The following is a 13,538-nucleotide window of genomic DNA, read 5'->3' as shown; positions in this document are numbered from 1 at the left end:
TGTAAAGTTCTGACCCACTGGAAATGTGATGAAAGAAATAAAAGCTGAAATAAATCATTCTCTCTGCTATTATTCTGACATTTCACATTCTTAAAATAAAGTGGTGATCCTAACTGACCTAAGACAGGGAATTTTTACTGGGATTAAATGTCAGGAATTGTGAAAAACAATTTAAATGTATTTGGCTAAGGTGTATGTCAACTTCCGACTTCAACAGTAGAAGCTTGTAGTCTCTATCTCCCTGTTAACTCCTTATTTGAATACATTGCTTACAAATAATCCTGCTCCATGACCACTACCCTTGTGTACCGTCCTCCTAAAGCTAATGAATCATTCCTGTCTGAACAACTCACAATTGCTGTCCCACTCTCCCCCCTGCTTACTGTTGCTTGGCGATATGAATATTCACGTGGACTTATCTAACTCAAAACTTGCCTCCGATTTCATTGCTGATCTAAACAGTTTCAATATTACCCAACATGTCAATTTTCCCACTCACACTAAGGGACAATAGGTTGATCTTATCTGCTCTGTTGGCCTCAACGTAAGTCATATTTCTCCATCAAGTCCTGCTCAACAGACTGGAGGGCCTGGATGTTGAGGGCACAGCAGTCTCCTGGCTACAATCATACCTCACCAACCAGAACCACTACATATCCCTCAATGGCCATACCTCTGACTCCACTGCTGTCACACAGGGTGTCCCTCAGTGCTCTGTGCTGGGCCCCTTACTCTTCATCATCTACATCCTCCCCCTTGGTCAGATCCTCTACCACTTCAACCTCGACTTCCACTGCTACGCCGATGATACCCAGATCTACATCACCACCAAATCCCTCATCAGACCCACCTCTGACTCATATTGAATCATGCGTCTCTTAAACTCCTCCACATATGCAACAAAACCACACTCAGCAAAGTTGTCAACCTCACCCTCACCATTGATGACGCAATTGTCTCTCCCTCATCCCATGCACCTTGGCGTCATCCTGGACCCTCTCCTTCGACCCCCACATCCGACAGACTGTCAAAACCTAATTATTCCACCTACGCAATATTGCCAGAGTCAGGTCCTCCCTCTCCTGTCCGCCTGCTGAAAACCTCATCCACGCATGTATCTTCTCCGGTCTCGACTACTGCAACTCACTACTCTCCGGCATCAACTCAAGCTCCCTCCATAAGGAGAAATGGTTCAGAACTCTGCAGCCCAACTCCATACCCACACTAAGTCCTGGCCAAAAAAATCACCCCATCTGCTGTGAACTCCACTGGCTCCCACCGCATTATGACAAGATCCTCCTTCTGACCTACAAAGCTCTTCACCACATTGTCCCCTCTTACCTCTCTGACCTTCATCTACCAACCCATATGCTCACTCCGTTCCACCACAGCAGGCCACCTTGCCTTTCTCAGGTCCAAGCTCCAGAGCTTTGGCAACAGGGCCTTCTTCAGGTTTGCTCCAAAGCTCTGCAATCGTGACTCTTGAGTCCATCTTTCAGTCCCTCCTAAAGCAACCCCCCCCCCACACACACACTCTCTCTCTCTCTCTCTCTCTCTCTCTCTCACACACACACACAATCTCTCTCACACACATGCACAATACCTGCTCGCTCACTCATACAATGACACATCACACTTTCCCCTTCATTAGCCCTACCCCCTCCTCTTTGTTTCATGTTTCTATCATTTCATGATGGCAACGCCTGGCGTTGTTGTTTTAATATCAGGTTTTTGTTTAGTTTCTACAATTGTAAAGTGACTCTGGGTCAATGAAAAGGGCTGTTTAAGTCCCATGTATTATTATTATTATGAACATAAGGCCTTCACTTCAACTCCTCTCCGCTTAATTACCAAAAGGCCCTAGTCTACAATGAAAAGCAGCCCTCTCTTCACAACCACACTTGTAAGGACAACTTGTAAACCCTGTTGTTCCCTAAATCTGTCAATTCATTAACCCCACCCCCCTCCGCCACCCCCTTTAACAAGCACAAGCACCAGCTAATCGCAAAGGAACACAAAAAGGATAGCGCTAGGAGGGGTGGGTGAGTGTGCTCACTCATGTGATGGCAAGGACATTTTCTTTCATGTCGAGGTAAAAAGAAGGCAGTGGATTTGTTGTTCAGTTCCTCCCTCCCACTCCAGCCCAAATGTCCAGCTGAAGATATAAGGGTCATGTTTTGCAGCTTCCATATCTTCAGCCTTTGGCCATACACTAAGCCTCACACACTCGACCTTAGTCCCAGCCCAAGCCCATGGTTCCTGAGAGCTGACCAGTTGTTGAAAATGAATTATATAAATATAGTCACATTAACACAAGCAAAACACCAGATTGCAAAGTTGGTCAATGCTGACAGTTTTGTAGTATGGAGTCAGATAAGAAATAGACTATCATTTCAGGTGTTCAGTCCTCTGATATATAACATCTCTATGTTGACATCCTTGTCACATTCAAAGTGTACCAGCATTCTAAGTCAGCGTTGTTAACCAAAAATGGTTGGCAACAGGCCAAATTGAAAATACCCTGATAAGCCATTCAAATATAAAGTACAACCCCTGTGCTTGTAACTGGCTTTCCCATAATAGCTTTTCTCTGACTGCTATCAAATCCAATCAAACTTCCCGTCATGCTTGGCCGCACACGTCAGAGTTGGATGCAGTGCAACAGCTTGTCGAGGGCAGAGGCATTGTTGCTGCTAAATGAAGCGAGCTTGTTTGAGTGGAGGCTAAACGCTGACCCCCACTCACAAAGGGTTAACAGGCTCCAGGATGAGGCTGTAGGTTACTGTCAGGGTGTTTACAGTGGATATGGCTCATCTGTAAGTGTTGACTGTCATGTTCGAACACGCTCCAAACCTCAGGATCTCTGGGTTAATCACATCCGACGGAGTGGGCGTCATCTGACTGAGGCAGCGGCCATGCGTGGCAGGGCACCGTGTGTGTGTGTGTGTGTGTGTGTGTGTGTGTGTGTGTGTGTCTCCTCCCTTTAGCTGCATGGGGAACAGGGATGGGTGACAGTTAGGAGAGACAGGGGATGGGTGGCACAGGGGAGTCGGGGTTGCAGAAGTAAAAGCTCCTGTCACATTCCGAGCTCATGAGAGCCGGACGTCTCTGAGAAGCATGGGATAGGAAGTGACAGGTAAGAGGGAGGTAAGCAGAAGATGATGTGTCCACTGTCACTTTCCACACGGCTCATAACAGCTCACAGTGCTGCCCTTTGGCCCTCCTTGCCATGGACTCCTTTAACCTTGCTCTGGTCCCAAACACACCTGTCTCCATGAAGATGGAAGCCAAACCTGCACGAACCCATGGCGGTGGCAAAGCTCAACGAGTCAATCAAAACCAGTGATCCACAAAAGTTGTTTCAAAGTTAGCAAGTGTCTGCTTTTCAAGGACAACTTTTTTTCCCAGAAATCACAAGCCACATTCACAGCCATTGTACAAAGAGTGTGATTGTTAAAGACTTACATTATCTGGCAGAAATTGAATTTTGTGCAACAGCCTCTAACCAAATAACTGAGAACCCGAAAATGACAGCTCTGATAAGGAAATAGTACCCTCAAATCAACCAGTTCTTTGACAACTATTGGTCTCCAAGTGCAAAGGCTAATCCCAAAATGCAGGGGTACGCACACACACATCACAAAGAAAGGGCATGGGTTTTGTACACAGTAGATCTGACAGATTTCATATAATTTATATATTTTTAAATAAAGTATACAATCGCCAAGGTCCATCCCCTTCATTTAGAAACAGGCCCAGCAGTTTTGACAAGACAAGTTACAGATTGCTTAAGGCTGTTGCATAAAACTACCTCCATTCTCTCCATCTGTGGCCTCATGCTACTCAATGCCTCCACTCCATTCCGCACCCCCTCAGGCAACATCGAGAGTACTGAATAGGCATCAATTATTCAAATTAGGGCTGCAACTGACAAAAAGCCAGTTCCAGCAATCTCTCACGTTTATACGTGGTGATTACCCAGAGAGGCTAATCATTACTGTTCTAATTTGCTAAATTACTGAGCAAAGAGAGAAAGCACATATATTAGCATTTATCACAGGGGAAGTCAAGCAGGGGTTATTTGAGGTAAGTGGGAAACTATTAGCCATAAGAGAACAGTAAGTAGGAAACAGAGTGGAGCTGTTAAGCCGACAAGTGGCCAAGGTATACTGCTCATATCGGACTAAATACAATAAACGAATAACTTGTGCCTTTGAGAAAAGTATCAATGGATGCGTGTTAGTGTTAAACGTCCTGAAAATATGATTATATTTGATTATAACTATTTGTTGGATGTGAAACATTTTTTGGATGTAAAAACCTTAGATATTTAGTTCAATCTAAATGATAAAACTCAACCATATATGGTTTAAGAAATTGTGTGTAGAAATGAATCATGATCAACAACAAAAAAGAGAGAAAACAAGTAGGGAGGAATGGGAACAATTATCATTACCTATTAAAAGCTGATGCAGAACCTATAATTATTTTCTAATCATATTATGCTCTGATGCAGAGTTAAAAGCTAAGTAGTAATTTGTGAAAGTCTCTGTACGCGTTCTCCCTCCTTCTCAAATAATTGAGAAAAGAGGCCCAACATAGCCACTGCAAAGAAGGAGCCAAACCGGGTGGTTACTATTATGGTACTGTCAAGTCCCTTTGCAAGACTCGTCTTTACATTACACAAAAGCCCCCAGTTTTTCTTTGACTTATTCTTTTAGCCAGGACACAAATAAAATCCTTGATTTCTGAGAGGAGAAATCCTGAAATGTGAAATAATAGGTATACACGCTTTTCTATATGTGTATGACGGCCTATGCATGAAAAAAATGTATTTGTTGCATGCGCCGAATATACAACAGGTGTAGACTTTACGGTGAAATGCTTACTTACGAGCTCTTTCCCAACAACGCAAAGTTAAAGAGTAAGAACATTTTCAAATAAAAATATATAACAATAACAACCGGTACTGAGTCAAAGTTCACATACACTTAGGTTGGAGTCATTAAAACTTGTTTTACAACCACTCCACAAATTTCTTGTTAACAAACTATAGTTTTTGTAAGTCGGTTAGGACATCTACTTGGTGCATGACACAAGTCAATTTTCCAAAAATTGTTTACAGACAGATTATTTCACATAACTCACTGTATCACAATTCCAGTGGGTCAGAAGTTAACATACACTAAGTTGACAGTGCCTTTAAACAGCTTGGACAATTCCAGAAAATTATGCCTTGGCTTTAGAAGCTTCTGATAGGCTAATAGACATCATTTGAGTCAATTGGAGGTGTACCTGTGGGTGTATTTCAAGGCCTACCTTCAAACTCAGTGCCTCTTTGCTTGACATCATGGGAAAATCTAAAGAAATCAACCAAGACCTCATAATAAAAATTGTAGACCTCCACAAGTCTGGTTCATCCTTGGGAGCAATTTCCAAATGCCTGAAGGTACCACGTTCATTTGTACAAACAATAGTACGCAAGTATAAACACCATGGGACCACACAGCCGTCATACCGCCCAGGAAGGAGACGCGTTCTGTCTACTTGAGATGAACATACTTTGGTGCGAAAAGTGCAAATCAATCCCAGAACAACAGCAAAGGACCTTGTGAAGAGGCTGGAGAAAACAGGTACAAAAGTATCTATATCCACAATAAAACGAGTCCTATATCGACATAACCTGAAAGGCTGCTCAGCAAGGAAGAAGCCACTGCTCCAAAACCACCATTAAAATGACAGACTACGGTTTGCAACTGACTACGGTTTGCAACTGCACAGGGGGACAAAGATCATACTTTTTGGCCTACAAACCTGACTCAGTTACACCAGCTCTGTCAGGAGGAATGGGCCAAAATTCACCAAACTTATTGTGGGAAGCTTATGGAAGAATACCCGAAACGTTTGACCCAAGTTAAAAAATGTAAAGGCAATGCTACCAAATACTAATTGAGTGTATGTAAACTTCTGACCCACTTGGAATGTGATGAAAGAAATAAAAGCTGAAATAAATCACTCTCTACTATTATTCTGACTTTTCACATTCTTAAGATAAAGTGGTGATCCTAACTGACCTAAGACAGCGAATTTTTACTAGGATTAAATGTCAGGAATTGTGAAAAACTGAGTTTAAATGTATTTGGCTAAGGTGTATGCAAACTTCTGACTTCAACTGTACGTGTGAAATGCCTTTGTTCGTCATTTCTCTCGGTCGGAACCAAGCCTTCTCGGAAAGTTGTTGGCCTTCCGGCTGTATGGCTCTGATTGTCCGAAAGGGGTCTCCCCTTTCCTGTCTTCTGTGGTTGTTCACTCTGGGAGATAACCAGCCATGCCGACGATTCCCATTGGTGACGAGTGTAGTAGGATAGTCTCACTTAGATTCTCTTTTCTCAATATCTGACTTAAGACAGCTAATCAGCTATACCAGTGACTGTCTGAAGTGAGCTTCTCGCCTCTTCCTCCTCATGTTGGTATTCAGGATTCGGACAAGGATGGACATGAGCTACAGCTGCATAGTTTCAACCATTTAAAATATGTAGCTCTCGCCTCATGTTTCCTGGTCTAATGTTAATTTCGTTACAAAGGCTTTTTATGTACTCTGGCCAAAAGGGATGATCCATCATGCTGACAAGCTCTCTGACCTCACTCGGGGCGTGACTACTTATTGTGCAAAGGATACGATTAGAAGTTATCTCTTATGACTCCTAAAATCACATTCCTTTCCTAACAGAAATACTTTCCTAATTTTTCATATTATATGTACAACATATTGGATGGAAACTTGACAGATAAAGGGGGTATTCTTTCTAAGTTACAGTATTTGGTCCTCGCAGGACAGTCATGATAGTCACCTACCTGACCAAGGCCTTCTCCCCCGATTGCTCAGTTTGGACATGTGGCCAGCTCTAGGGAGCGTCTTGGTGGTTCCAAATTTCTTCCATTTAAGAACGATGGAGGCCACTGTGTTCTTGGGGACCTTCAATGCTGCCAAAAAATTTTTATTCTACCCTTCCCCAGATCTGTGCCTCGACACAATCCTGTCTCGGAGCTCTACGGATAATTCCTTCGACCTCATGGCTTGGTTTTTGCTCTGACATGCACTGTCATCTGTGGGACCTTATATTGACAGGCGTGTGCCTTTGCAAATCATGTCCAATCAATTGAATTTACAAAATCATGGTGGATTCCAATCAAGTTGTAGGAACATCTCAAGGATAAGCAATGGAAACAGGATGCACCTGAGCTCAGTTTCAAGTCTCATAGCAAAGGGTCTGAATATTTATGTAAATAATGTATTTCTGTATAAAATAATAATAATAATAATAATAATGTTTTCGCTTTGTCATTATGGGCTATAGTGTGTAGATTGATAAGATTATTATTTTTTTAATCCATTTTAGAATAAGGCTGTAACGTAACAAAATTAGGAAAAAGGGAATGGGTCTGAAAACTTTCCAAATGCACTGTCTGTGTGTAGGGGCAATGAATGGAAGTATATGAGCAACATTGAGTCTTTTTACTAGTTATTGATATTTTTATCTTGACACTGACCATCTGAGCTCCGGAGACAACATTTCAGTTTATCAAACAGTAAAAGCAAAAACCTATAGTTGATGTAGTACAACACAGTATACAACACTTTTGTAACTTGTTTGTGGAGCTTGTCAATGTATGTACCTATTGCCATGAATGTGGGAGGCGCAGAAAGCATAACTGTAATGCAGGAGGGTGGGGTCGACCAGGATGTTGTTCCCAGAGTACTCCATCAGGTCCTGGAGGTAGCTGAGGTGGCGGTGGCAGCCCCTCACACCGTAGCGGGCGCAGTACTCATCCAGCACAAACACCTGACCTGGACTGAACCATCCCTGTGGACACAAACAGAAGACAGGCTAGAGAGGACAGCTTTGAGTTATTGGGGAGCCTGCCACTGATTGTCTCTGATTGGAATCTGTTGAAAACAATTGATAGATAATTACGGCTTCTTTTTGGGCGGAGATTGGAATTCCGAACTACTTACACATTTTAATTTACTTGTAAAAGGATGGGAGCAGATAAGTAGGGGGAAGAATAAAGGGATTCGACATGTGTAGGGCTGATGTGGGTATCGAACCATGATCCCCACCGCAGCGGGGGATGTACAGTGCATTCAGAAAGTATTCAGCCCCCTTGACATTTTTCACATTTTCTTACATTACAGCCTTATTCTAACATGGATTAAATAGTTTTTTCCTCAATCTACGCACAATACCCCATAAAGACAAAGCAAAAATAGGTTTTTAGAAATGTTTGCTAATTTATACAAAATTGAAAACGGAAATATGACATTTACATAAGTATTCAGAGCCTTTACTGAGTACTTTGTTGAAGTACCTTTGGCAGAGATTACAGCCTTAAGTCTTCTTGGGTTAGACGCTACAAGCTTGGCACACCTGTATTTGGGGAGATTCTCCTAATCTTCTCCGCAGATCCTCTAAAGCTCTGTCAGGTTGGATGGGGAGCGTTGCTGCACAGCTATTTTCAGGTCTCTCCAGAGATGTTAGATCGGGTTGAAGTCCGGGCTCTGGCTGGGCCACTCAAGGATATTCAGAGAGTTGTTCCGAAGCCATTCCAGCGTGGTCTTGGCTGTGTGCTTTGGGTCGTTGTCCTGTTGGAAGGGGAAACATTCGCCCCAGTCTGAGGTCATGAGCGCTCTGGAGCAGGGTTTCATCAAAAATCTCTCTGTAATTTGCTCCATTCATCTTTGCCTCGATCCTGACTAGTCTCCCAGTCCCTGCAGCTGAAAAACATCCCCACAGCATGATGCTGCCACCACCAAGCTTCCCCGTAGGGAGGGTGCTAGGTTTCCTCCAGACGTGACGCTTGGCATTCAGGCCAAAGATTTCAATCTTGGTTTCATCAGACCAGAGAATCTTGTTTCTCATGGTCTGAGAGTCTATAGATGCCTTTTGGCAAACTCCAAGTGGGCTATGATGTGCCTTTTACCGAGGAGTAGCTTCCACTCAGTTATGCCGGGCGGCCAGCTCTAGGAAGAGTCTTGGTAGTTCCAAACATCTTCCATTTAAGAATGATGGAGGCCACTGCACTATTGGGGACCCTCAATGATGCATACATTTTTTGGTACCCTTCCCCAGATCTGTGGCTCGACACAATCCTGTCTCGGAGCTCTACGGACAATTCCTTCGACATCATGGCTTGGTTTTTGCTCTGACATGCACGGTCAACTGTGGAACATTATATAGACAGATGTGTGCCTTTCCAAATCATGTCCAATCAATTGAATTTGCACAGGTGGACTCCAATCAAGTTGTAGAAACATCTCAAGGATGATCAATGGAAACAGGATGTAGCTGAGCTCAATTTCAAGTCTCATAGCAAAGGGTTATAATACTTATGTAAATAAGGTATTTGTTTTTAATTTTAAATGCAAACATTTCTAAAAACCTGTTTTCTCTTTGTCATGAAAGGGTATTGTGTATAGAGTGCTGAGAATTTTTTATATTTTTTATCCATTTTGGAATAAGGCTGTAATGTATCAAAATGTGGAAAAAGTCAAGGGGTCTGAATACTTTCCATAGAAGTGAGCATTACTGCTCGACCAGACTATGGGCCATAGTTATGCCAACATTATATTGATTGGATACTAGATGATTTTTATTTAATTGAACAACTTGATTATGTTAAAAACTAAAGTACACATTGATTTTCAAAACTACAGTACACATTTTCAAACAAAAAATAAAGGCAATCTATGAGTTTAAAGCAGGAGCTATGACAGAAGCTCAATTATCACTGTAAAGTACAGCATACCGCTAAGATATAACCCTCTGCAATAAGCTGTTAAAGGAAAGACTCACCCATTTTGAATGTTATATTGTTTTTGTGCATTTCTGTGAGATGTTCTATTGATTCCCTGGGTCATGTCATGTTTTCATGTGTATCAGAACTATTGCTGTTCAAGCAGGCAGAAATTTGGCCGGTATGACATAACATTGCGATAAAGCAGCTCTCACTACACTGGAAGTTAATAGGAAAACTACTTTTCGATTGCGAAATTATCCATCATACATGTCAGATTTCAATACTGATCATATTTTTGCGATATTCCTACCTCGAGGAATGTGTAATTTAGCAGAGCGTCCACCACATTTCTCCTATTTGTCTGCCTCTTCAGTCCAGGGTGCATTGCATGGTGCCGTTGCATGGCCATTACGAATGTCAGACCCCACTCTGTGAGGCACATCGATCTGCCGGTTGAACATGGTGAGATTCTAGACTAAATTGATAGCTGTATTATTGCCTAAACAAACTGCACTAACTAGCTACTTCACATGCTGATATTGACTTTGGTATTATTGTGTGTACCTACTGTACGTTTGCTAGCTAGCCAGCCAGCCAGCCCATAGAGAGCATTGCAGTGGGTTTTGTAGTTGACTTGAGCAGCAACAGATTTTCACATGTTGCTACCAACCTTACCAATGACAAAATTAAACATTTGTTCACAAAAAATGTGTTCTCACATATGAGTGTTATTTAATACTGTAAATGATAAGAATGAGTGGATTTCAGTGGATTTTTTTATTTAAAAGAGAAACTCCCAGACTATTTCCAACAAATAAACAAAGGAGCGCAATGTTAACAACAAACAATTAATTCATTGGCAAAAAAATGTCACGCGTGAAATAGGAAGTTTGGAGCGATCAGAAATCCTGGAACATACATTAGTTCATTCATCCTGCGCATAATAACAAAATTAGGCATGAATCTTACAAACCTAATTAAGACTCCTCTCGGAAGGAATATTAACAAATTAGCACCTCCGCTGAGCAGTCGCCCACGACAACGCCAATAGATCCTTGGCATAGCAACCGAGACTCTTTGGGTGGCTATGGTTGACTTGGGAGCAACCCAGACATGCGCAATACTGTGCCCCCTGTCTGAGTTTGGCTAGTTTCTATTTCCACATTAATGATGCTCTTGATATACTTTAACATGGAAGGCTGAATAAATATTAAATACTTTTTTCATATTTTGTGTCAGAAACAACATGCCGATGGATACAAATGATAATATGCTGCCCACACCGCTCGTGTCGCATTGCAAAATAAATGTACACATACATGTTATTCAATCATTGCACCTACACTGCTCGTGTGCGTCAACGAGCGTCTGCGCAGCCAGGCGCTAAAATAGAACTTGGTTCTATTTGTGATGCTTGACACGATGCAAGTCCCACCTCTCCCATCTCCTCATTGGTTTTTAGGAGCATATACCCACGTGCCATCTCCTCATTGGTTTTGAGGAGCATATACCCACGTGGGTGATTGAAAGATGAACTGAGGTCCACACTCCAGTCCAGTTGGTAGTGGTAATGCACCTTAAAGTTGGTTGCCAACCGCCATATAAAGTCCAAAAAAGAAGAAGAAGCAGGAAGGAGGAGAGATTACTAGAAATTAACTTGGTTTACCCTGTTATCTGTGGATTAATTGTCGGAGTAGAAGAGTTTGTGCATTTCAGGTAAAATAACAACCCAATGTTTATATCCCAGGACAAGTTAGCTAGCAACAGCAAGCTAGCTAGTTAAATAGCCATAAATGTTTAATGCTTTTTGACATGTCTCCAAATTAATATAGTTGGTTCAGAGTTCGTTTTGATATTTCAACCTGCGTGTCCTGATCGCGTCTGGTGTGGGTAGACAAAATCCACGTGGACACGCGCGGTCTGGTCAGCATGTAAGCAGCTCCAATTCTCGGTCTTCCTCAAACTGAAAATAAAAGCAACCTTGAGCCATCCTGATAGGGACTGGGATACAATATGATTCCTTCATGTCTTAATGTACTGGCAGACTCTGTATTCAATCAAAACAGGCAGTTGGATATGACCTGACTAGGAGGCATTCACCACACATTTCCTTTTAGGCATTCTTTCTCTCATTTCCTTTTCTATCGCTCTGTCACTCCTACCTCTCCAATTCTCCCTCCCCCTTTAGTTATTAATTCGCTCTTTCTCCCTCTCTCCATCTGAATCATTCCCTCTCTATCTCCCTCTCTCCATCTGAATCGTTCTCGCTCTCTCTTTCTATCTGAATCGTTCTCTCTTTCTCTGTTGGATCTATTAATATCACACTACAAAAGAATACAGCCGAGCGCCCTGCAGCCTGGCAGCATGTGACAAGATGTTCCACTGTGACAAACAGATGGCCCACTCAAGTCTTGGCGCTGACCGCTCAATTAGCCATTAACGAGCTGACTGCCTCGTTAACTCTCTCTAACGAACATGGTTCCAGTGTGCTGAGTGACAGGGGATCTGCTTGGCCTGGTCTTGGTCAACTCTGTGTCATAGCTCTTGTAAATGTGACCCCTCGCAAAATGGAACCAGCTAGAATTAAAGTTGTTGTGTCACTTTTTGAAAAACCTTACCTGCTGAACATAGGCTGTTGTGTGCAACTTTTTTTGTGTGGAAGAGGTGAAAAAAGTATTTTTGTTCATCAACAATTATTTAATTTTTTTCACCTTTATTTAACCAGGTAAGCTAGTTGAGAGCAAGTTGTCATTTACAACTGTGACCTGGCCAAGATAAAGCAAAGCAGTGCGACACAAACAACAACACAGAGTTACACATGGAATAAACAAGCGTACAGTCAATAACACAATAGAAAAAAATGAAAGTCTATATACAGTGTGTGCAAATGGCGTGAGGAGGTAGGCAATAAATAGGCCATAGTAGGGAAATAATTACAATTTAGCAGATTAACACTGGAGTGATAAATGAGCAGATGATGATGTGCAGGTAGAGATACTGGTGTGCAAAAGAGCAGGAAAGTAAATTAAAAACAATATGGGATGAGGTAGGTAGATTGGGTGGGCTATTTACAGATGGACTATGTACAGCTGCAGCGAACGGTTAGCTGCTCAGATAGCTGATGTTTAAAGTTAGTGAGGGAAATATACGTCTCCAGCTTCAGCGGTTTTTGCAATTCGTTCCAGTCACTGGCAGCAGAGAACTGGAAGGAAAGACGGCCAAAGAAGGTGTTGGCTTTGGGGATGACCAGTGAGATATACCTGCTGGAGCGCATGCTACAGGTGGGTGTTGTTATCGTGACCAGTGAGCTGAGATAAGGCGGAGATTTACCTAGCATAGACTTATAGATGACCTGGAGCCAGTGAGTCTGGCGACGAATATGTAGCAAGGGCCAGCCGACTAGAGCATACAGGTCGTAGTGGTGGGTGGTATAAGGGGCTTTGGTAACAAAACGGATGGCACTGTGATAGACTGCATCCAGTTTGCTGAGTAGAGTATTGGAAGCTATTTTGTAGATGACATCGCCGAAGTCAAGGATCGGTAGGATAGTCAGTTTTACTAGGGTAAGTTTGGCGGCGTGAGTGAAGGAGGCTTTGTTGCGAAATAGAAAGCCGATTCTACATTTGATTTTGGATTGGAGATGCTTAATATGAGTCTGGAAGGAGAGTTTACAGTCTAGCCAGACAGCTAGGTATTTGTAGTTGTCCACATATTCTAGGTCAGAACCGGCCAGGGTAGTG

General features: G+C 42.4%; 1 protein-coding gene across 3 annotated transcripts in view; it reads right to left on the bottom strand.

Annotated features, from left to right (window-relative positions):
• The window catches only part of LOC106561024 (calcium-dependent secretion activator 2), a 221,481-nt gene that overhangs the window by 61,611 nt on the left and 146,332 nt on the right, over window positions 1-13,538 (bottom strand). For all 3 annotated transcript variants that reach the window (XM_045688110.1, XM_014124578.2, XM_045688109.1), the window contains one exon: window positions 7,678-7,865. In XM_045688110.1, the coding sequence (XP_045544066.1) occupies window positions 7,678-7,865 (188 nt within the window). The remainder of the gene's footprint in view (window positions 1-7,677; window positions 7,866-13,538) is intronic.

Source organism: Salmo salar, chromosome ssa10, assembly GCF_905237065.1.
Source record: "Salmo salar chromosome ssa10, Ssal_v3.1, whole genome shotgun sequence".
NCBI lineage: Eukaryota > Metazoa > Chordata > Actinopteri > Salmoniformes > Salmonidae > Salmo > Salmo salar.
This window is presented reverse-complemented; position numbering and strand designations above follow the sequence as displayed.